A 25,114-nucleotide genomic window follows, 5' to 3' on the forward strand; every position below is an offset into this window, starting at 1 on the left:
TATCCCAGGTTTAAAAGGCATGTCGTATGCAGACAGGCTAAAAGAATTGAATCTATTCAGTCTTGAACAAAGAAGACTACGCGGCGATCTGATTCAAACATTCAAAATCCTAAAAGGTATAGACAATGTCAACCCGGGGGACTTCTTTGACTTGAAAAAAGAAAAAAGGACCAGGGGTCATAAATGGAGATTAGATAAAGGGGCATTCAGAACAGAAAATAGGAGGCACTTTTTTACACAGAGAATTGTGAGGGTCTGGAACCAACTCCCCAGTAATGTTGTTGAAGCTGACACCCTGGGATCCTTCAAGAAGCTGCTTGATGAGATTCTGGGATCAATAAGCTACTAACAACCAAACGAGCAAGATGGGCTGAATGGCCTCCTCTCGTTTGTAAACTTTCTTATGTTCTTATGTTCTTATGAGTGCAGAAAGGCCCTCTGTATCTGGAGCAGGCCAGGTCCAAACGCATGAATCACCATGCAGCTCTAGAAGAAGTCTTGGGAAGGAAAGACAGATAGAAGAGAATACTTCCATAGAAGAAAGACCATAAAGGCCACAGAAAAAGCAGAGTTCCTTGAGGAAAAGATAAGAAAGCTGGAAAGACAAACTGAAAAATACAAATTCTGATGTAGACTTGCTTGTGTGTTTCGGATCATTGTCTTGCTGCATGACCCAGCTGTGCTTCAGCTTCAGCTCACGGACGGATGGCCTGACATTCTCCTGTAGAATTCTCTGATACAGAGCAGAATTCATGGTTCCTTCAATAATGGCAAGGGATCCAGGTCCTGATGCAGCAAAGCATCCCCAAACCATGACACTACCACCACCATGCTTGACCGTTGCTATGAGGTTCTTACTGTGGAATGCAGTGTTTGGTTTTCGCCAGACATAACGGGGCCCATGTCGGCCAAAAGGTTCCACTTTTGACTCATCTGTCCATAGAACATTGTTCCAGAACTCTTTGAGGATCATCCAGGTGCTTTTTGGCAAACTTGAGACGAGCATTCATATTCTTCTTAGTGAGCAATGGTTTCCACCGCGCTACTGCCATGAATCCCATTTTTTCCCAGTGTCTTTCTGATGGTGGAGTCATGAACACTGACCTTAGCCGAGGCGAGAGAGGCCTGCAGATCCCTGGATGTTGATCTAGGGTTCTATGTGACCCTGGACGATTTTATGCCTTGCTCTGAGAGATTTTGGCAGGACGGCCACTCCTGGGAAGATTCACTACTGTCCCAAACTTTCTCCATTTGGACAATATGGCTCTGACTGTGGTTCGGTGGAGCCCCAGAGCCTTAGCAATGGCTTTGTAACCCTTTCCAGACTGATAGGCATCAACAACTTTTTTCCGGAGGTCTTCAGGAATTTCTTTTGTTCGTGGCATGATGTGCCTCTAGAACCTGTGTGCTGACAACTTCACTCTGATGGTAAGGGCCAAAGTTAGTCAGATTTATATTGGGCAGGGCTGGCCCAAATCAGGCCTGGTTGTTAACCAAAGTACTCAAACAGCTGACACTAATTATCCCTTTAATTGGGTTGAGTTAACTTGGGTGGGCAATAACTTTTTCACACCTGAAGATTACATGTTTGATTACCTTGCACACCAAACAAATGAAAGAAGCACCAAACTTTGGGGTAATTTTTTCTCTCAGACTCCCTCATATACTACTACAACCCACAAAAAAATCTGACCAAATACGATGTGAAAAATGTGCAAAAATGCAGAAAATCAGACGGGGCAAATACTTTTTCACGGCACTGTATATAGTTTTTAAATGTATTTAAATAAAGGGCACAAAGGGTACCATGTCAACTGGAATATGATATAGAAGGACGGCCTGCAGTCTGTAACCCTTTCTTCTGATGTTTTAATGAATTGCACCTAAGGATTTAGCTATAAGATGAAGTGCTGAGAAAGAAACTCATAACCAACACAGAGCTTTCATAACCGACACCCCACACTCATAACCAACATTGTAATTAAAATTAGAATTTAAAGAAATATGAAATATAAGTTTAAAAAACAAATGCTATACTTGTTTTCTATTTGCAAAACACTCCACATTGGTCTAAGTACTGTTTGCTTAGGATTTATTTTTTCTTCAGGAAAAAAACTTTTATGAAAATGTTATTTAATAGAGTGTCAGTTATGAGGTAGAAATTTAAATAATTTAAATTAAAAGCAATAAGTTTTTAATTATTGGGTGAAATATACATAACAAAAAAATTACAATTCTAGAAATACCACTTTTATAAATCTATCTAACAACAGTGTTCAGTTTTAACAAGTTTTCTATTGGGTGTCGGTTATGAGATTTTGAGGGGTTCATGACAGAAAATTAAGAAAAAAATACAAAAAAATGAAAAATATTAACTGTGCCAATAGTAGGAAACAAAACTTCGAAGATTGCTGATTGAGTATAGGTTTAAAAAAACACATAACAGCAATGATTTTATATCAACTTTTTATCAGTCCAAGTTACATAGTTATTTGAAAATTCCCCAAAAATGTCACCAGACAAACCCACAACCTCCCTTCCACTGCAAAATTAACATTCCACAGCACCCTGAGCCTATACAGCACACATACTGACAGACCAGGCTGAAAGAAACCCCATAGAATACCATAGAATAGACGGCAAGTGCTCTGTCTTTTGACGTACCTGCATAAGTCATGGAGCTGAAGTGGTTAAGGACCAATTGCATTTTTTATCATCTGAATTGACTGTGTTACAAGCTGGTGTGTTGAATATCCTACAAGCTTGTGCTGTGAGTGATTGCACTTTGTTGTGTTGAGACAGAGACATGCCACATTCTAGTTTTTCTAATAAAATAAAGTAAATACTTCCTGTTTTTGCTTCTCAGCAGAACAGAACCACGCTCTCCAAACAAACAAAAGACAAGGAGTCGCGTGAAGGCCTTTTAATCTACAAATATTTTCTCATGCTTAACATTTAAAAAGCAACCCAGAAATTGTACAAAGTAATTTTTAAGAGGCTAAACAAGAACTAGGTCACAGATCGACCTTTTTTTAAAAGCTGGGATTTAGTGACCTAAATCGGGTTGTTAACAGTTTTGCAACTACCTCATAACGTGGTGAATTTTCATTTCCCATGCTTATACTTAATGTACCATACGTACCTGGGATTTAGCAAGCTTGGATGTGATTTTCCGTGCTTGGTTGCACTTTGCTATTCTTTCATCATGATGGCTGGTATACCACAGTAAACAACTAGAGGTTAAGGGATTGTTCTCATCCTGCCCAGTGTGTGTACATGTCTTTGTAGCAGGATATGAGAGTACAGGGTGTGTTGTGTGACTGTAGTTTCTGCTTCCCACCTACAAACCAGCCAATGTTTCACATTCCTGGGGGGTTTTGTAAGCAACAGTGTAGGTAAATAGTCTCAGGGGCCCTGCAGCAGGAGTGAGAATTCAGAAGGATAGCTACTGCAGCTGTATCTTTGGTTGCATTCTTTGGGGTTCTTGTTATTTTTATATAGATTGAATAAAAAAAATGATATTTAAAAATGTTGTAATATATTATGTTTTCATTGAGAAGATGATATTTTATTTAAAATTAATTCCACTTTTATTAAATAGAATGAATTATATATGGGATACACTTATGTGCATACTTCTTGTTGCATTTGTTTTATTTTTTTAAATATTTGAATGTTTCAAATAATTTACCATGGAGAGTTAGTGTGACCTTTAGATTGCAGTACAGTTACTGACCCTTACACAGTCCGAATTGTGGCTGACAGAGGCTCTGACTGGCTTGATTTGGGTCGGTCTGCTGCTGGTGAAATCAGGCAGAGATGATTTATACTCTCCCAGTAGTAGATGTAAAATAGCTTGAAGGAAGTCTGATGAAATGCCCTTAATGTCTCACACCTGGCTCTTTGCAGTTACTGCTTGACCACTCTACTGTTTCAGTGTTGTTGTCAGCCACTGCCTGCACCAGGAAGACCCTCTTGTTGCATTGACATGTTTGTGATTTATTTTACCACAGTTGTTTTTGCTTGTTCGGTTTTCAGGTTATTTATTACTAGGTGGTTCCGCGCAAAGTGGAAGTGGTGCACAGGTTTCCTTGTTAATGAGTTGACTTAATTTTATCATTTAACACAACGCCATTTACACCCTAAGAATATGCATTGTAAAGCTTCACAATAAACCACGCTGACGACAAAGAAACATTAGAACTGAGGTATTTTCAGTCTTGCAGTCGATCATCTCGTTTGGACCTCATTGCTGCCCTCTAGAGGTAAAAGGGCTGCAACAGTCTTGACGTGTTCACCCATACCTAATACAGGGTACATGTGGTGTAAATTAATTAGTAATGCTAATAAATACACTGTAAGCAGAAGGAGTGAAAATGCAATAAGAAATGTTAATATAAGTGTGGCCAAGTGGATCAGCTGCATAAAAAATAAATATTATTTATTTGTAGCAGCAGCAAAAACACAGTGGTATAATTATAAAGTATATTATACTTCAGTATAAGGTACAGTACTAAATACCTCTTTTGTGTAGAAAGCTGTTTGTAGGACCTTCTTTTCCTGACCATTACGGCACTGTTTGGTAAACATGTGTGATCTTTGATGGAAATAGACAGGAATAGGGAACTGTAGGATTTTGTTTTTCCAGCGCAAGGTGTTCAAGTGGGAGACTCTCCGGTCCGTCCCAGGCACAGTTTACACTTTCTTTCGCATTTGTGTTTCAGATGAGACTGGCAGGTAAGAGTGGCTCATAACTTCATGAGAAATGAACACTTCCCCCTACCCAGTTACAACCCTGCATACAAGGGACACTGTTTGAGTTCAAACTAGGGAGCAAGTCACTTACGATCGGTTTGTTTATTAATCAACTCTTTCAGCTGTTTTTGACGGCCAGTCGTTTTTTTGGAAAATCTGAAATGAAAGTTTTAAACAAAAAAAAAACCCAACTGCAGTCAAGGGATATACCATTATTACATATACTGTTTTTTAACTGTGACAGATAAGCTCAATTCAGTGTTAGTGCATCAATGCACCAATGTATTATACAATTAGACGCAATGTAGAAAGAAAAAAGAATGTATTAAGAGACATTCAACTTTTTTCTTTATTATTTTGCTGGTAAGCCCCCGTGTCACCATGGTCAGTTGTAAGTGGCAAATCACATGCAAATCACGTCTGAGTAGAACTTGAATTCAGTCAATATGCAGGTAGAATGCGGCAGCAAATTACAAAAAATTCGGTTTCGGTTTTATCTTTTGTTAGTATCGTTTGGGTTGGATTTCAGTGTGGGAAAATCATAACCGTTCCATCCCTACTTAAAGTACTTCTAAAACTGCTTCACGTTTTTATTTCCCAAAAAACTATTGAATTTGTCAAACAGCAGTGGAAAAATACTTCACAAGCTGTAGTGCATGAGTGCCTAGGCACAGTTGTTAATGTTCTAAGCATTATTATGCACTATGGATATGTTTTCTGAACCTGTATTGCACTAAAGTATACATGGCTTCTATGTAATCAATAACAAAGGAGAATAGATACAACCCACGCCTCAGCTGCGTTTTGAAACATCAGACGCAGATGAGTACCTTCAGCTACCTGAGAAGTTGGTTGTATCAGTACAAGCCACACCATTAAGTGTGTTTTTGTGCTTATAAAATGGCTCATGGTTTATAGATAATCGAACTGTGATTTCCCTGACGGAAGAAAATGAAATCCAAGCCAATCTATTGGTCATTTTCTTATTATTGAAATGTCAGCAGCCAATCAGGATGTAGGAAATTTGCATCAAAACTACACAAGATGTTTGCCTCCTGTGGCCCTGTAAGAACTCTACAATCGCTGCACAGTACATATAATGTTGTTGAAGCTGACAGTAATGTTATTGAAGCTGACACGCTGGGATCCTTCAAGAAGCTGCTTGATGAGATCCTGGGATCAATAAGCTACTAACAACCAAACAAGCAAGATGGGCCGAATGGCCTACTCTCATTTGTAAACGCTCTTATGTTCTTATGTTCTTATCTATGTTAAAATGCTGGACATTCTGTGCCCATAGTCATCAGTCTGACAGCTTGTATTTAGTATCTTTAGCACCCTCTTGTGGTCCATCTGGGTGACTGAAACTGGTGATATTTCAAATCCTGTATAGGGATTTAGAGTAAGGGTAATTTGGGTAAAAGAGGAAAGGAATTGGTGATAAGGAGGACTGCAACTACAAGGATTTAAGGCATATGGAAATTAAACATGTCAACTAAAATATAGATATGTACTTATATGTTACCTCTAAAGGCCACCGGTCCACATACTTGTATTTTAAGTGGTATCTGCTTGTGTGCTATCGATTTTTACGTGGATTAAGACATGTAAAAAATTGGCTTATTTTTTTTACTTCATTTTTTTTTTGCAGATTTTTCATTCTTAGCCCTCAAGTAAGCAATATGGACAGTTTTCAAAACAATTTTTGCTTTATTTTTAAAAATACACAGTTTTATTGTTATTATGAAAAATGGAAATATATTATTTCAATAGAACTTAAATAACAAAATAACAACAATTTGTTTACAATTACAGCATTATAATAACAATAGTGTGGTAAAAAGTCATAGCCAGATTTCAAAGCATGGTTCAAGACGACCGGTCAGACGCAGAGGGTTGGCTGTGCTGCTTGGTCGACCCTTGGAAGACACCATGTCAGGATCTGCATACTTCTCCATTAGCTGCTCAATTACTTGCATCCTGAATTCAAAGAATTCAAAGCATGCCTGTGGGGAGTTCTTGGTAAACAGCAGAAAGGCATTCCAAAGAGCCTGGTCTACAAGATGCCAAAATATTTTCTTGTAATATTTCTTCTGCTGCTTTCTTGTGGAGGGGTAAAATGAGAGTTCCTGGTCACTCCGATCTGTACCTCCCATTCTGTTATTGTAGTCACAAACCACCCTAGGCTTGACTACATCATCCCCCTGTTTCTTCAGCAGAACTGTTGTTGTGGAATTGTGGGTGGTGCTCATAAGACAAACAGTTTTTTTTGTCTTGCCACTTCAGAGCCATCTCTTTGCCACGTTGAAAATCAACAATGTCCCCTTTCTTCAGTTTCTCCTTTGCGAAGCCTGCAGGTAAATCTTTCCTTTTGCGCCTGACAGTTCTGAGGGTGTCCATTTTTTCAGCAGCTAACAAATCAGTAAGTACAGGTGACATGTAAAAATTATCCACTGTCACACAATACCCCTTCCACATGGCAAGCCAAATGATCATTTAGAGATATCTCAAATTGTATTTTAAGATATCTTGAAATATTTACAGATATCTGTAAAACATTTTGAGATATGTCAAATTGAATTACAGATATCTTTAATTGAGCAGTTTATAAGATATCTAAAATTAATTTTAAGATAACTGTAAATCAATTAGAAATATCTGTAAATCAATCAGTTATCTAAAAATGAAATAAAGATATCTCAAATTGATTACAGATATCTTTAAATAATATGAAAACCACATAGATTTTGCAAGCATGGTACGCCAAACTGTCATTTGTGTTTTAAAGATATCTAAATTATTTGAAGATATCTCTAAATGACTTCCTTTTCATTTAAAGATATCTCTAAATCATTTGAAGATATCTCGAAATAACTTCATGTTCATTTAGAGATATCTCGAAATAACTTCCTGTTCATTTGGAGATATCTCTAAATCATTCAAAAAAATATTTTCACAGGAAGTCATTTAGAGATATCTTCAAATGACTTCCAGTTTATTTCAAATTATCTCTAAATGAACAGGAAGTCATTTAGAACCCTAAATGACAGTTTGGCGCACCATGCTAGCAAAATCCATGTGATTTCCATATTATTTATTATGATACTATGAATTTAGCAGTTGCTTATTGGAAGTGACTTCTTTCAATATAAAATCACTTAACACAAATTGTGTAAATTATTTTGGAGCTCGCCAAAAAATGTGAATAAAACAAATTGCCTTAGTTCAAACAGCTGATTGTAAAGGATATTGGGAAATGTATTAACTTGCATCCAGATTAGCGCCTCTGTACTGTATTTTAGTGCTGTTTTGGGAATACTGATCTTATGAGTTGCTGTCGTGCTCACACATCAATTCCATTTCCATGAAGCATAGAATAAAACATGTATTATCCTTGCAGACAAAAGTGGAGGCGTTGAAAGCAGTGGGTAATGCACCTCCATAGAAAAAAAAAAAGATGTTGCTGCAGATTTCAACATTCCCATGAACTCTTTCTCAACTATTCTGAAAAACCGGGATACAATAATACAGGCCTTTGAACAGCAAAATTGTGGATGCAAGTCGTCAGTGTTTCCGAATCGCTCAACACCCTGATGTTTAGGACACCTTGCTTCTTTTGGTTTAAAAATGCCTGTGATCAGAATGGGACAGTGTAGCGTTGGATCCTGCAGACTGCCGAGTGGGACTTTCTGGTGCTGAACTGCTGGGGGGCGGGATTTGTGTTGTTAATAGTGTATATGGTGTTCACTGTCTGTCTGTCTGTGCAGCTGCTGCAGCCTGGTTCCAACCAGGTCCACTCTTTCCCACTTGCTGACTCTATATAAGGTGCAGCCTGCATGCTGTTTGGTAAGAGTGTGCTGAGAGAGTGACAGCAGCAAGAGCTAAGATCATTTGCGAGCTAAAACAATGGCACTTATAAGCACCAATCCATTTCTATAAAACAATGGCACTTATAAGCGCCAGTCCATTTCTATAAAACAATGGCACTTACAAGCGCCAATCCAATTCAGCAATAAACGGCCTTTCCAGCGCCAAAGAAATCCCTTGTTGCAGTGTGTCTTTCTTCCCGCTGAACCCATGGCAAGCCGCCGCCACACAGGTTTCGAGTTGCAATGTATACTTTTTAAAAGCGTACTGTATTTTCAAAAAATGCACAGTACTTTTACATTTATAATGCTTTTCATTGTACTGGAAATTAAACTTGATTTCAGTGTTACTGTAACTCAAATTAAAAGTCACAGTATGGATTTGGCTTAGACTCCTTATAATAAGAATTACTGATGACCATTTTTTTGACAGTTTCTTTAAATTCATATTAATGAGAGTTGACTTATGTGGTAGTCCCTGGTATTGACCTTATTCAGCCATCCAAATTGTCTTTGTATCAGATAGTTTGTATCAAATTATTTGATACAAGCCATCCATCTGATACAAACTATGAGTAAGGCTGGATTTGTTTTACGGATTTCACAATTTCTGGGAAATTTACCCATTGCCATGTAATATGTAGTTCCCGTGAAAATTCCTATTTTTGAAAGAATAGTGTAAATAAACATATTTTTTATCACTTAAAATAAATACAGGAAACGTTTGCCTTATTGAAGCACTTCCTGTTACACTGCATTTAGGAACCTGGCAGCTGGTTCAGTTTGCTTCAGGTAAATGATTGAACACACTGCATCGAGCTGCACGATTTCTTAAATATCTTCAATGAAAAAAGACACCAGCTGCATAAAAGAGCTGAAATATTTCTGCTAAAGATCACTCTGTCCAGTACAAGAAGGGGACATTTCATGTGTCTGTTGTTATTTTTATATAGGAATTATTTTTATTTTGTTTGATAATTCACTGATGGTGAAAATAGAATGTCTTTAAAAGGTGGAGATAAAAAATGAAATATTCTACAATTTACCTGGACTGGTTTACACAATAGCCATACACCCTCTCAAAGGTTATAGCTTACTTATGTATAAAGCAGACCAGCTATTGTATTGTCTAGAATCTGCAATTAAAATCAATAACAATGCCTGGACCTCACAAGCTGGTATTATTGTACACAGTTAGAGCAGGAGGCTATGCAGTGAAAGAGTTAAATCTCCTCCTTCTCCTTAACCCCCTCCCCGCCTAAATAAAGCCCTGCAGTTAGGCCAAGTGCTGACCTTCACAATGAAGCAGAATTAACTTTTTTTTTTTATGCATGCATGCTCGGCTCTGCACAGAGATCAGGGGCTGAACAGTATCTGTAGCCCCAAGGACTTCCATGCAGGCTGACTCTGGGCTCAAGCTGTGTCCCGCTGAGAAGGAATGCACACGCAAGGTCCAGGCTCCTCTCCCCCACACAAGCCCAGGACCTGCCAGCTTGCTGATTGCAGCTGCCTTTGACCGCTAGTCTCTTTGATTCTCTTTATTTCTACTGAGTGGGACATTACCATTTGGTGCAGTTGGTGTTTGAGAAGGGGGGGGGGGGGGGGCCCTAAGGGGGGTTCCGGCATACAATACAATGCAATTACTTAAAGTGGCCTTGCATCCTTTTACAGCATTATAATCTACTGTCCTTTGTATTAATCTTAAGCAGAGCACTTTTTTTTTGCAGAATTAGGTCTAATGATGTATAACAGTAAAAAAAGAATAAAACCAAATATATTTACTAAAACTGGCTTTAAAAAGTCATTTCAAATTGAGTTTCCTGTCAAACTCCTTTTTTCTTGGTTGCACTCGTTCTGAGTTGAGTTGTTATTGCAATGACTCAGCGGCTGTCTTTTTAAATGTTGTGTTGTGTGCTTTGTGTTAAGGTGCTTTGACTAGGTGTTCAGGGGATGCTCTTTACTTCTAGTTACCTGCCATAGACATACAGACATACATAAGCTAGATTAGCCAAAGTGTCTTTATAGAAGTAAGAGCCAGTGCCATCTAGTGATTTGGCACTTTTGCTTAAGATACACTGGTTACTAATATAAACACATTACATATGTCTAAACAGACAACTAGACCCAAAGAACAGTTCCTGAATTCATAGTCAAAGCATCTTAACACAGACACCTGATTGCAATAAGAACAACTCAGAATGACTGCAAACATCATAGCAAGGTAAGGGACAGTAACATGAGGTAAGGGACAGTAACATGAGGTAAGGGACAGCAACATGAGGTAAGGGACAGCAACATGAGGTAAGGGACAGCAACATGAGGTAAGGGACAGCAACATGAGGTAAGGGACAGCAACATGAGGTAAGGGACAGTGACATGAGGTAAGGGACAGCAACATGAGGTAAGGGACAGTAACATGAGGTAAGGGACAGCAACATGAGGTAAGGGACAGCGACATGAGGTAAGGGACAGCGACATGAGGTAAGGGACAGCAACATGAGGTAAGGGACAGCAACATCAGGTAAGGGACAGTAACATGAGGTAAGGGACAGCAACATGAGGTAAGGGACAGTGACATGAGGTAAGGGACAGCAACATGAGGTAAGGGACAGCAACATGAGGTAAGGGACAGCAACATGAGGTAAGGGACAGTAACATGTAACAGGCAGCAAAAAAAATTCCTTTCTTTGTTTACAGTCAGTGATTTTACCAAATACGGCTGACTTTGGGGTTTAAAAGTGCAGTGTAGTTTAGGGAAGTATGTAAAAGCTTTCATGAAAACCTTGATATGTTTGTTTTTTTCTTGGCAAACCCTATCCCTTGATCTTGTAACTCCCAAAGGGCCAGATTCACTGTGCAAGTACTACAGTACAAAGTTTGCAAAGCTCTCTTTGGAAGTGTTACACATTCAGTGAGAAATTATTTTTATAAGATATTACCAAATGGCGCATCATAAGCGAATTTGATTTTCTGTGACGATTTCACGGCTTGGTCCCTACCTTACGTGGGTCACATTAGATACATTAGGTTGGCCCATTTTTACTGGAAATGGAACACAATCCATTTTGATCCATGGATCAAGTTCCAGTCCTATATTCAGGCCATTTCTGTGAAGCTGAAGTACCCAAGGAGGTTAAAGGTTTCAGAATTTAAAGGAAGTTGTCTTGTGTGGAATTTGCCTGGGAAATAAATCATTTATCTATTTTTTTGTTTTCAATGAAAGGCCCTTTTATTTTATAGAGAGTTCTCATGGCAGCACGGTGACACTAGGCATGCTAACTAATTGCTCCTTTTAGCCTCTGAATAACATTTTCTCTAGGAGGAAAGTGCAGTTTAAGAGCATCATCTGTTTAGTAAATGGCCCTTTTGTTAGAATCCTAGGTCCTCTTAAAACTCCATGAAAGAACAGCTATATGAATTCCAGATCACAGCACATCAACCCAAATATTTGTTCATCATTTGTTTTGTGTTTTTTGAAAGCTTTCTCTGAGGCAGCGTAGAGATGGATTGTGTTTCTACATGCTGTGTTTGAGAGGAATGATTGCAGCTTTTCTGTTAACTGGGAAATACCCGCCAGAGACGGTTTCAAAAGCTTGACGGGCAGAGACTGAAGCCGCCTGTTAGTTTGACTGGCAGCAAAAGGGCAGCTAGAATCATTGACTGTGACTAACAAGAGTTTGAAAGGCACAGCCAATCGAATAAGTGAGTGATTTGGCAGTTCCTGCCGAAGAGCATGCTTGTTAACAAAGCAAGTCACCGATAGGCTGATTCAATCCTTTCGTTCCTCCTGGAGGGGAGGATTTGTTTATTTTGTGTTAATCCATGATTCTGATTGACTGCCTCTTGTGTTCGTTGAAATGAAAGCATAAAGTGCAGTTTATCTTCGTATTGTTTATTGTGTGTTCTCTTTAGTCTTGCACTCCTATCTTTTCAGGATAAAATGCTTTAATTCACTAATATTGTACCTGTAGTTTTCAGTTACGGTAAGAATTATGGTGTAAAATATTTGAATTTAAAATTATAAAGCAAAATCTGAATGTTAAAAAACTAAAGAAAATATTTCAACCACTTTTGAAAACAAATTGTTCTAAACTATTTTCTTTCATTTTCTGCTAAGTGAAAGGAATTAGTTTATTTTTTATTGTTTTTACTTGTTCACACAGGCCACTTTCTCCATAAGTACATGTATGTGCATCACTTTAAGACATGTAACTGCTCTCTAGGGGCTTGAAGGGTGTGCTACATATACTGAACCCCCCTCCTGGACAGTCATGTTGGCCTCCTTACTGTACCTCTGATTCCACCTGCAGTAGGGAATATGAGCCTGCACGTGGTACCCAGTGCAAATCCGCCATCTTTATCAAGTTATTTATGTTTGACACGACCCAAATACATACAGCGAAACCATAAAAAAAATATTTTAACATAAGACGCTTCCAAATGATTATTACACATCTAGAGTTTGTATAAAAAAAAGAATTCCATGCTACATTTATGTGAACATATTGTATAAAACATGGTTTGGTTTATTTGGAAGTAATCATGAAATAATAATTCATTTTGTCAATGTGAACTGATGACCTCTAGCTGGTCAGTGTGAACACAGGAGAAAGTTATGAATGAAACCTGAAATATAATTCTTCAATTCTCTAAGTCAGGTTGGATTGTGGATGCTGAAAAGCTAAGCATTGCCTGACATTTTTTGTATTTCTTTTTTGTAAAGCTGCTGTCACCACTGTGCGAAAGCATTTGAGGTAGTTACTTCATATTTTTAGGGTTATATTATTCTTTATGCTACATCTGTAAGCTGGGTCTTGGTGTACATCCTGCAGTTAGAAGGACAGGAGAGACAGTCTGTGTCTCAGTCTTGCAGCAGTTGTGTTTGTGTTTTTTGACATGGACGGTTGTTTACCAGGATATGGTCTGAGACCCAACAAAACTCACTTTGCAACAGGTTTTCAACAGCTGTTGAATGGAAATGACTTGTATTCACAAGGATGCTTTTTAAGGACTGTTTTTAAAAGAGTGTTTATAAACATTCTCTTAGGTTAAACAGCAATTTGATGAATACGAATAAAGTAATAACTAATCTGCATGATTTTTTTGAGGATGCAACATCGACAATGGATAATTGCAAAGCAAATGACATGGTTTATTTAGATTTCCAGAAAGCTTTTGAGAAAGTCCCGCATAAAAGATTAATTCTCAAACTGAACGCAGTAGGGATTCAAGGAAATGCATGCACATGGATTAGGGAGTGGTTAACATGTAGAAAACAGAAAGTACTGATTAGAGGAGAAACCTCAAAATGAGGTGAGGTAACCAGTGGTGTACCACAGGGATCAGTATTAGGTCCTCTGCTATTCCTAATCTACATTAATGATTTAGATTCTGTTATAGTAAGCAAACTTAAGCAAACTGAAATTGAAGAAGGAATCTATGAAAAAGACCTAGGATTTTATGTTGACTCAGAAATGTCTTCATCTAGACAATGTGAGGAAGCTATAAAAAAGGCCAACAAGATGCTTGGATATATTGTGAAAAGTGTTGAATTTAAATCAAGGGAAGTAATGTTAAAACTTTACAATGCATTAGTAAGACCTCACCTAGAATATTGTATTCAGTTCTGGTCACCTCGTTACAAAAAGGATATTGCTGAGAGCGACCAGAATTATCCCGGGTTCAAAAGGCATGTCGTATGCAGACAGGCTTAAAGAATTGAGTCTGTTCAGTCTTGAACAAAGAAGACTACGCTGTGATCTGATTCAAGCATTCAAAATTTTCTAAAAGGTATTGACAATGTCGACCCAGGGGACTTTTTCGACCTGAAAAAAGAAATAAGGACCAAGGGTCACAAATGGAGATTAGATAAAGGGGCATTCAGAACAGAAAAAGGAGGCACTTTTTTACACAGAATTGTGAGAGTCTGGAACAAACCCCCCAGTATTATTATTATTATTATTATTATTATTATTATTATTATTATTATTATTATTATTATTATTATTATTTTATTTCTTAGCAGACGTCCTTATCCAGGGCAACTTACAATTGTTACAATATATTACATTATACATTATTTCACATTATACAGATATCACTTTTTTTTTTTTTTTTACATACAATTACCCATTTATACAGTTGGGTTTTTTACTGGAGCAATCTAGGTAAAGTACCTTGCTCAAGGGTACAGCAATGTAAACGACTCAGGCATTTCATTCTAGAGCTTGTAAGTAGGCTGACAGTGTTTTTTATTCGCTTTCAGAAAGAAATGCACTAACAAAGACTTGGAGTACATAGCTTTGTGAATCTAACCCACAGTGTATTATGCAGACATACAGCTACAGCCAAAGTTTTTGCATCCCCCTATAGAATTAAATTATTTAGCTTCATAAAGTTGAATGAGACTTGATGAATAAAGACGTTAACATATTGAATTACACACCACTTTGTAGTTTTACAGGTGATGCAAATGTTTTGTCCATAGCTGTATATCTGTGTGCATTGTACTGTATATAAGAACATAAGAAAGGTTACAAACGAGAGGAGGCCATTCGGACCATCTTGCTCGTTTGGTTGTTAGTAGCTTATTGGTCCCAGAATCTCATCAAGCAGAGTGAAGGATCCCAGGGTGTCAGCTTCAACAACATTACTGGGGAGTTGGTTCCAGACCCTCACAATTCTGTGTAAAAAGTGCCCCCTTGTCCTTGTCTCTTTTTTCAGGTCGAAAAAGTCCCTTGGGTCGACATTGTCAAAACCTTTTTGAATTTTGAATGCTTGAATCAGATTGCCGCATAGTCTTCTTTGTTCAAGCCTGAATAGATTCAGTTCTTTTAGCCTGTCTGCATACGACATGCCTTTTAAACCTGGAATAATTCTGGTCACTCTTCTTTGGATTCTTTCTAGAGCAGCAATATTCCTTTTGTAGCGAGGTGATCAGAACTGAACACAATATTCTAGATGAGGTCTTAGTAATGCATTATAAAGTTTTAACATTACTTTCCTTGATTTAAATTCAACACTTTTTAATATATATCCGAGTATTTTGTTGGCCTTCTAGTATTAAAGAGCCAGTATCACGTCAATATAATTTACAGCAATACCTGTACGATGTGTTGGACCTTGCTGTACTGATTCCTAGTGTCCTTATTCTTTCTAGTCAGGTAGTAACAGTTGCACCACAATAAAAGTCAGTAGATGCCCCTACTATTCTCACTGTAGAGTCCCCCAGAGCTAAGTTACAGAAAGTAGCTGGTCAGGTTGCTAGGATACCTCAGGGTTGAATGAACCCAATGGCCTATTGGTTTTAGGCATGTTACATTTCTGCATTAAAACGCTATTTCTAAATTTCCATAAGATGCCTTCTGCAACAGTAATTGTATCCAGTAAATTAAATACCAAGACCGCTCAGAACCAGTACTTGGTTGTCCTGCTTTTGATTCCTGCAGTCTTTTAAAAACAAGTTGGTGTTATTTCAAGCTGGCTGGAATTTTATTTCTGGGATGTAAATTGAAAAATGAACAATATATTCGCTCAGGTTACCCGACAATGGGAAAATGAAAAACTTTTTCAGTTTTCAGTTGTTTGTAATTGAGAAAAATGCATGACAACACTATGAGTTTTTTATTTTCACCAATTGATTTTTACCCCATTTTTCTCCCAATTTGAAATAGTCAATTGTATTATTTTAGGCCTAGCTCACCGCTACCACCCCCGTGCTAACTCGGGAGCAGTGAAGACGAACACACCCTGTCCTCCGAAATGTGTGCCGTCAGCCGACTGCTTCTTTTCACTCTGCAGGCCTGCCATGCAGCCACCTCAGAGCATCGGAGGACAGCACAGCTCTGGGCAGCTTACAAGCAAGCTTGCAGGTGCCCAGCCAGCCTACAGGGGTCACTGGTGCGCGGTGAGCCGAGGATACCCTGGCTGACCTATGCCCTCCCCACCCGGACGATGCTCGGCCAATTGTGCGCCACCCCTTGGGAACACTTGTCCATGGTTGGCAGTGGAATAGCCTGGACTTGAATCGGCAACCTCCAGGCTATAGGGTGCATCCTGCACTCCACGTGGCGCGCCTTTACCGGATGCGCCACTTGGGAGCCCCAACGCTATGAATTTTTAACTATGATATTGGATCTTTAAATTCTGAAAATGATTAAAGTGTAGATTTTTTTTAAATGATCCATACTGCTGTAATTATCAACTTACTAAGGACAGAAAAGCAGTTTTGAGCAAATTCATTGTTTTCAAAACTAGTTCAACTTTAACCCTTTGCGGTCCTATGTCGGAACTGGTCCGACATTGCAATTTTTCCTATCCGGTCCAATGTCGGACCCTGTCCGACATCATCAAAAAGACGCAAAAAACGGGTTTCTAGTCGTTTTTTCTCCGGAAAATGCCGAGAAAACCATTCAATGGCCGAGTGGGAGTGACAGGAGCCGAGACAAGCCGAAAAAAAAAAAAGGCGTATCTCATGAATAGTCATACTTGCCCTTAGGATCAGATAGGGGCGGCCATAAGGAAACAAGCTGCCTGTGACTGCATCAGCGCTCAGAGAATATCATGGACATTTGCAGAGCTTTTTTCAGATGTTATAGTAATAAAATAATGACTTGGATCGCATTATTGAGGCGTTTGGTGATAAAAACGAGTGATCAGGAGATGATTGATCGGCATGTACGACTATTATTATTATTATTATTATTTATTTCTTAGCATATGTGAAATCTATAGCGAACGAAAGGGTGGGGCGGGGCTGGAGATGCCTAGTGAGTACTTTGTTGATATGCAGGGCCTTTTAAACCCGTTTGACTGTGGACCCGTTTGACAGTGCGTCTAAAATTAACTGCGTGTGTGAAAATAAATTGGACCTGATGCGCCTGACACGCACTTAATAAATGGACTGCAGAGGGTTAAACTCATGTTCTATTTTGCTCAGTTAAGTCATGTTCTTTACAGGCATTCACAGACCTGACTGTATTTATCTAATAGTTTTCAGAATAAATTCTAAATAATCAGTGCCAGTGTTCCTTTAAAAAAACATTTCTTCTTTTTTGCGAATGAACTCTTTACGGTAGGGCTCTCACATTTCTCTTCAGCAAGGAGAATTGATAACTTTAAAACAAACTTTTCTTCCAGCCAGTGCATAAACACCAGGACCACCGGCAGCCAGTCAGACAGCTTGGGCTTATCAACCAATGGAATGCAACAGCTGCGTGGGGGGCCATGAGGGTGGGCCGGTCAGAAAACCCCCTTGTAGCCCCCACCCTCCCTCCACAGCTTTTGAAAGACAGCTCGTCTAGAGTGTGAGAGCCAGAGGGACTGCTTGGGAAACACACTTTTAGAGAGAGAGAGAGAGAGAGAGAGAGAGAGAATCAAGCAGAGGAATAGAAAAGAGAGTAGGAGGGAAAGGGGGTAAGAAGAAGAAAGGCAAGGAAGAGAATAAGAAAGCCAAAGGAACGTATTAATAAATGGCTACAGAGGAGACTGCAGGAGGAGCCCGAAAAGCTACCAAAAGCAAACTCTTTGAATTCCTAGTCCATGGTGTGGTGAGTGCTGCTCTCTGATACAGCCACTGCTGGGAGAGTTTTTTTTTTTTTTAAAGTGAACTCTGAGAGGTTGAAAGCGTGAGGGGTCACTGCAAAGGCAGTCTGAAGGTTATTTCTCTTACCGTTTCTTTTTATAGAGGAGGGAGGGAGCTGCGGGGAGCTGGGGAGATGGGCTTTGTAGTCACACACAAAAAAAGCTTTTCTACTGCAGCTTTCATTCAGAAGAGCCATGTGGGCTGCTTAATTTGAAAAGCCACAAACTTTGCTTTGGAATTATGTTTGGATTGCAAGGCCTGTTCTTATTGTGTTGACGAATGATATTTTCTTTTTGTGACCCTTTTAAAAGTATTTTTCATAGTGAATTGTTGGTTAGCTTATTATTTTAAGTAATTGTGGAATTAGGCATTGATGTTGGCTTCAGATAAACAGCAGACAGCATACCAGGCGGAGATGGGCTACTGAATTAACTTTTTTAATGTGTAACCCTAGTTTTCTTTGAATTCTGGTGGGTAAAGTCTGGTTGTTTCTTTTTCAGTCAGTGTAAATGAGTTCCTCTTGAATTGTATGGGAAGTTCCCAGGACTAACACACAGCTGCTAGTGTCCCAGACAGGAACCTACTGTATAAGTGCTACTGAACACCTCTCCACTGTATTGATTATCACCCAGTGATCAGTGATTTAAGCAGGGGGTGGCTCTGAAGGCACTGTGGCACCACATGCTTCAAGGCCAGGTACCCTGGAGGTTCTATATGCAGTGTTGGGTGTCAGTGCATGCTGCAGATGAGTGTCTTGGTTTTTATTATTATATATATATATATATATATATATATATATATATATATATATATATATATATATATATATATATATATATAATATATATATATATAGCTTAACATAAAAAGTGTGATGTATGAGTTCCAGGACAAATTACTGAATTTTCAAACATTTGCATTTGCCCAAAATGTTCGAAAAAAGCATTGTCAAAGGTGGGTTGTACAGCTATGGCCAACATTTTTGCGTCACCTAGAATTTTATGATTGATCATTTAAAAATAACTATATTAACATAATTTGGATCTTTTATTTAACATCATGTAGTCAAATAAACTACAAAATGATATTGCAAAAGTCTACCGGAAGACATAATAGTAGTACAGTATTTCATGTTAGATTTCAAAAGTTCACATTTTTCAATTTGTCAGTTTTTTGTTAAGTATATGGAAAATGACAAAGTGTAGATAATTCAATATGTTAACATAACATTATTTAGCTGGTTTCATTCGATTATGGAAAATTAGTTAATTCTACAGGGTGATGCAAAACCTTTGGCCATAGCTGTAATGCCCCACATATAATCTACTAAATAAAAACGCTGGTTTGTTTTTCAAAGTTGTTTTTCTGTCATCTATATGCAGGTGTATGAAATGAGCGCTCAGCTTAGCAAAGAAACAGGTTGCTGACAGCAAGTAGCCTACTACTAAAGTGTTAGAAAATATAACCTTTTACAGACAGTTATTTAGTAAAAATAGTAGTGAACTACAGAAATAATAAAAAAGGTGAAATGTGATAACATTATCAAATTGGCTACAGAAAGGGTGAGGGGTGATATATAAAATACTGACTCGCCTGTCCTTGTATAAAATATGGGAGGGATCAAACACTTCAGGGTGCTTGGACACCTCTGTAGACAACAGTTTCATTCATGATTTTTCCTGGCAAGCATGTGTTGTCGGCACTTGGCTGTGATTGGTTATCCACCGATGGTGCCGTGCGGCAGCCAGAAAAAATCGCTCTGGATTCAATTTGAGCGGTACTGGTCAGTGTCACCGTGGGACTAATGGTATCGTCCCGCGCTGATCTCTTCAACACCATTTGAAAGCAATGGCAGCGATACAGCCGGCAAAATGCCTTGAAAGCGTGTTGTTTTAACAACCCAACAAAAATTGGAAATTTTCTCAAGACTTGAAAAGGGAGAAGCTAGGGAAAAGATAGCAGCTGATTTTGGGATAGGCAAAAGTGCCGTGACAGATATTAAGAAGACAGAACCAAATCTAAAATCATGTGTGAGATCAGCAGAATCATTCAGTGCTTGCAAACTAATAAAACTAATGCAAGGTGCTCAAGATGATCAACTGCACAAAGCAGTACCTGGTTTGTACAAAGGAGAAACGAAGGGATGCCAATATCTGGTCCAGTTCTGAGCGATAAAGCCAAACAGTTAAACACTATGCTGGATGGCGATCCTCAGTTCAAGGCTTTTTAACTAGCTGACTGAAGCGCTTTCAGCAGCGTCACAGAATACGAGAGCTGTGTGTCCAAAGCGAGAAACTCTCTGCAGCAGCAGAAGCGGCAGAGGCAGACCCAGCTTAACTCATGCTTGTCCAATCATTGGTTAACATGGCTGCAAACAAGAGGTCCTTTTAACAGAAAACCATTAAGGACTTTTTTAAGAGTTAAGAAGCCATCCATAAGTTACTGTACATTTACTACTCCTTGTTTTGCATTTCTTTTAAAAGCTTCTTGTTTTATATTGTAAACTGCAAGCAATGTATTCTTAATCTTGTTTACATTCGCTTACTTTTAAAGTAAAGCATGTCCCCATGTTTAAAGCAGTTTGCCCTTTATTTTTGTCCAGCAACCAATTTGTGAATGTTTAAATGTCATTTTCTATAGATGTTCGCAAATCCGACATTTTCACATATCCGCCTATACCCCAGTCCACAGCGAGTTGGATATGTGACGTTGTACTGTAGTTGCAAAAGAAAAAATACTCCCCTAAAATTAACCTTTCCAAAATGTAGTCATTCTAATCATGGTGTATATTTTTGTACAAATCGTTATCAAGTAAAAGTTAACATGTGCTTGTGTGTGGGTCTTATGTGGGGGTGCAACAGGATATTGGTGGTAAAATCTATTGTATCACCACTTACAGATGTTAATGATCCGAAAGCATGTGTTGAAGAAAAGAAGTTCCTTATATCAAGGTTCTGAAAATCATGTATCATCTAATAGTGCTTGCTGCTTGCTTTATGCTCTGCCCTCTACATGTGTGTCAAATCAGCGTTTTTGTTGTAAGTGGTAATTCCAGATGTGTTTATGTGTGTTTTGTTTAAAAAAGCCTTACAACTGAAATATTATATCTTGTTTCTATTAGAAAGGGGATGGGGGTATTCCAGTATCCCCCCAGCACACAGCTCTAACCCCAGGGTCCTTTAACAGCAATTGGTTCATGTGAGAAATTTAAATTTTACGCTATTTTTCATGGCCCTTTCTGGCACATAAGTCACGTTGCACAAACTTTATTCACAGTATATAAATTGCAGAAATGCAGGGAAAAGGTAAACATGAGGACCAACCAGCCACCATGTCTTTCACATTTCACATTTAAGTTTTTACAAAAACGGCAAGAGGAATACAAATCTGTGTAGTGAGGGCTTTGTTTCTTAAGGGACACTTTACTCTGGGACTTTGAATGGGACTTCATAAGAAGAGCAAAGACAAACTGAGATTGTCCACATGTGTAAGTTCTAAAAAGAAAAACAAAACCAGAATCTACCTAACCCCTGTCCTGCCCCAACTGCTTAGGTGGTGTGAAGTAACTGAATAGCTTTTGCTTCTAATGGTAAAGCAGCACCAGTGTGTTTTAGTGAGGGTCTGTTCGGATTAGAATAGTAAAATAAGCAACTATTTTAGAATTGAAACTTCAAGCGATTGCCTACAATTTCATGGCTTGAAACTCACACTAGCCCTGCACCTGGTTCTGGGTTTTAGAACTACCCTCAGTTAAGTTATATTAAGTAGAAATTTGTATGGAGAAAGACACAGCAGTCATACACCCCATCAGTCAGTTTCATCATAATTTATTGACAGGGACAGTTTATTTCTAAATCTACTTCTAAAACTGTTTCTAGAGACTTCTAAGACTGTTTTTTAACAGTGTTTATAAATATTTTCAGCAGTTCCCTGCCAGCATGTTGCTGTCTGCATACTACATTTGACTTTAGCTGAAGGGACATAAATTAAACTGTACAGGCAACTACCAGGGTTTTGTAAACCTGCTACTAGTTTCACAAACCCTCTCAATCACATCTTGAGTGACATGATTGCACTGTTCAGCACACTGGCATCACAAGTGTTACTCAGAGGAATCCTCAGTACGTTGTACAACAGATTAGCCTTGAACAGGTTTCAACGCAGTAAGAATCTCAGCCTCTCTTGACAACAGACATAACTGGGTGAAAAGCCAGAATTGCTTCAAGGTAACACTCCACCCTGATTCCATTGTGGCTTTATCAAAGCCTTTTCAGCTTTAAGGTCGCAACTCAGCTGTTAACATGCATGTTTTGTCTGAATAGACAGAAGTCTACTGATACATCATACTACAGAGACAGTGCCAAGCACACAGGAAACTGAACTACTGTACACTGAGCGTACAGCACATATTTTAGTTTACAGGGCTATTCATAAATAGCACATCATATTTGTATGTGTTGCAAAACATGTATGAATTAGGCTCTGCTGTTGGTGGGACGCAGTAATTTGCACAAAACTGTGGGACACACTGTTGTGTGGCTTCCCTTTTTAAGAAAGCACAAGGAAATCATGTTAAAGCATAGGTAAGCATTGTAAAGCCCAGAGAAGTATGGTAAAGCATATTAAAAAAACATGGCAAACCATGGTAAACTATGTTAAACGCATAGTATAATGATAGGAAAGACATGGGGAAACTGCAGAATTACCATGCAAATGTACCCTGGTAAACTTGGATTGGATTGCAAAAGGATTTGGCTTGTCTTGATATTTCTAATTGAACCTCTCACTTTGACTGGGACGGTAAGTCCACACCTTCATCAACATTGATTGTGTTACTTTCTGCCATGACTGGCTACTTATAATATGAAGCTAAAAGAATAAAGGCATGTTTTGCTATGATGTTTTGCCTTACCGCTCCATGGTGACCCTGCTCGTCATGCATCAAACAAGTCTTGGTGGAGACCAGATCAGCTGAACCCTATCCCCCTGTGTTCACTAGCCTGGCAATATTCACTGGTTAGATTCTCTGAGTGCCCAGTTTGCTAGACAGCGGGAATTGAAAGAAAATACCCAGAGGGCACTCTAAATTCAACTGATCTAAATAGCGTCACATTTAAATACCAGATCATTCAAATGTGTGTTCCAAGGATATGAGAATATCTAACAGTGCATGTGAGTCTCTTTAGTGCATTACTGTCTGTAAAAGTAAAGAGCAGTACAATCCTTGGATCCAGATCAATTGAAAAGCACTCCTCTTGTATTCTCATGAAATAAAAGCCTCCTAAAATTGTATTCATGTGGCCTATTCACAAACCTTTAAGGAATGTTTTTTTAAAGAATGTTTTTGAAGACTGTTTATAAACATTCTCTTATAAACCCTTAACAAGACATTACTTTAACAGTGCTTCAAGTTTTCTAAAAAAAAAAAAAAAAAAAAGCCCTTTAATGCAAAAAGCATTGACAAACACAAATTAAAATTTTATTAAATTCCATTTATTTTTAAGACTACCATATGTCTTACGTATGAGCGTTTGAAGTTAAGGGACTAATTATTGCTTCCACTAGTATGCATTTTATACATAATGTTATGCATTGCTGTTCAAACAGTGTTGCCCTTCACCTCCCAGTGAGATTAATCTCAGTGTTTTATTTCTGTACCCCTAATTGTATATTCATATACAAGCAAATCTGAAGTTTACGGATGTTATTATGATTGACTTTTTTAAAGTTTGTTGAGAGAATATAGGCCTTTTGATATTTCAGTCCCTGGACCTGTTGTCATCAGTTCTTTTTGACGAGTGACGGTTTAAGATCCATTTGTGACAACAGTGTGTTTTACTCAGCTGTCAGGACGAGGACAGCTGTTGAGGGATTTGCAGTTCACGCTTGTCTAATATAAAAATCTATTTTACAGGCTTCATCTAACTCAGAAATTGTATGACTCAGAAATCCCTGAGTCACTCACTGGTAAAGGCGCGACCACGTGGTGTGCAGGGTGAGTCATACAGTCAGGGGAGCGCAGGTTCGTGTCCTGGCTGTACAAAGTTGTTTGTCTTCACTATACAGCTATGGCCAAGTTTTGAATCACCCTATAACTAATTTTGCTTCATAAAGTCTAATGAAACTTGCTAAAATAATGTTACGTTAACATATTGAATTGCATACCGCTTTGTAGTCCATATACTTAATGAAAAACTGTCAAAAATTGAAAAATATGACATTTCGAAATGTAACATGAAATACTGTACTGCTATTATGTCTTCCGGTAGACTTTTGCAAAATCATTTTGTAGTTTGTTTGGTTTCATGATGCTAAATAAAAGCTCTAAACTCGACTCATACAGGTTTTGTTTTTGTTTTTTTTCAATCAGAGAATTCTAGGTGATGCTAAACTTTTGGCCATAGCTGTAGATTGGGCACTCTAAATGAAATCAAACAAACACACTGTAGAGTAGGTTGTGTTACGTTGCAGTATGTGATGGTGCCTATGCAGGAAGCATGTACGGCTGTGGCAAATACCAGCTATGCAACACTTCTCTCCACTGCCATGAAGAGGATTGTTTTCAAGCAGTCGGTGAAGTCGCAAGGTTGCTGTTTCATGTCAGTCATAGCTACAGGATAAATACAGTAAAACACATACATCTTACAAAACTAGAACCAAACAAGTAATATAAGTAATACAATGCAATGTACTCACACTCACTAGTGCTAAATTTAGAAATACTAAAGAAAATGTAATAATGTCATTGCTAAAAACCTTGAAGGATAAGGACAGCTTTTTAACTGTAGTATATGCTGTCTCATATAAAACATATACTGTTAGTAAATGTTTAGTAATTGTTTCATAACACTGTGTAACAGTTTTTGTTCCTGGGTAGTAAGTGTTATTTCCTAATTGCTTATGCCTCAAA

The 25,114-nt window shown here is 38.3% G+C and overlaps 1 protein-coding gene across 5 annotated transcripts in view; it reads left to right on the forward strand.

Moving 5' to 3' along the window:
* LOC117394780 (SWI/SNF-related matrix-associated actin-dependent regulator of chromatin subfamily D member 3) overlaps window positions 1-25,114 on the forward strand; it is an 88,115-nt gene that overhangs the window by 23,089 nt on the left and 39,912 nt on the right. The window contains exons 1-2 of one of the 5 annotated variants that reach the window (XM_059018234.1): window positions 17,889-18,169; window positions 24,119-24,199. The exons of 1 other annotated variant lie outside the window; for it this stretch is intronic. Coding sequence is in view for 2 of the 4 variants with exons in the window: in XM_033993343.3 (XP_033849234.1) it covers window positions 18,092-18,169 (78 nt within the window). In the remaining 2 variants the exon portion in view is untranslated. Of the gene's footprint in view, window positions 1-17,887; window positions 18,170-24,118; window positions 24,200-25,114 lie in introns of those variants that run through there. 3 more of the 5 variants (XM_059018228.1, XM_033993343.3, XM_033993345.3) reach the window with 3 other exon arrangements.

This window comes from Acipenser ruthenus, chromosome 3 (assembly GCF_902713425.1).
Source record: "Acipenser ruthenus chromosome 3, fAciRut3.2 maternal haplotype, whole genome shotgun sequence".
NCBI classification, from domain to species: Eukaryota; Metazoa; Chordata; class Actinopteri; order Acipenseriformes; family Acipenseridae; genus Acipenser; species Acipenser ruthenus.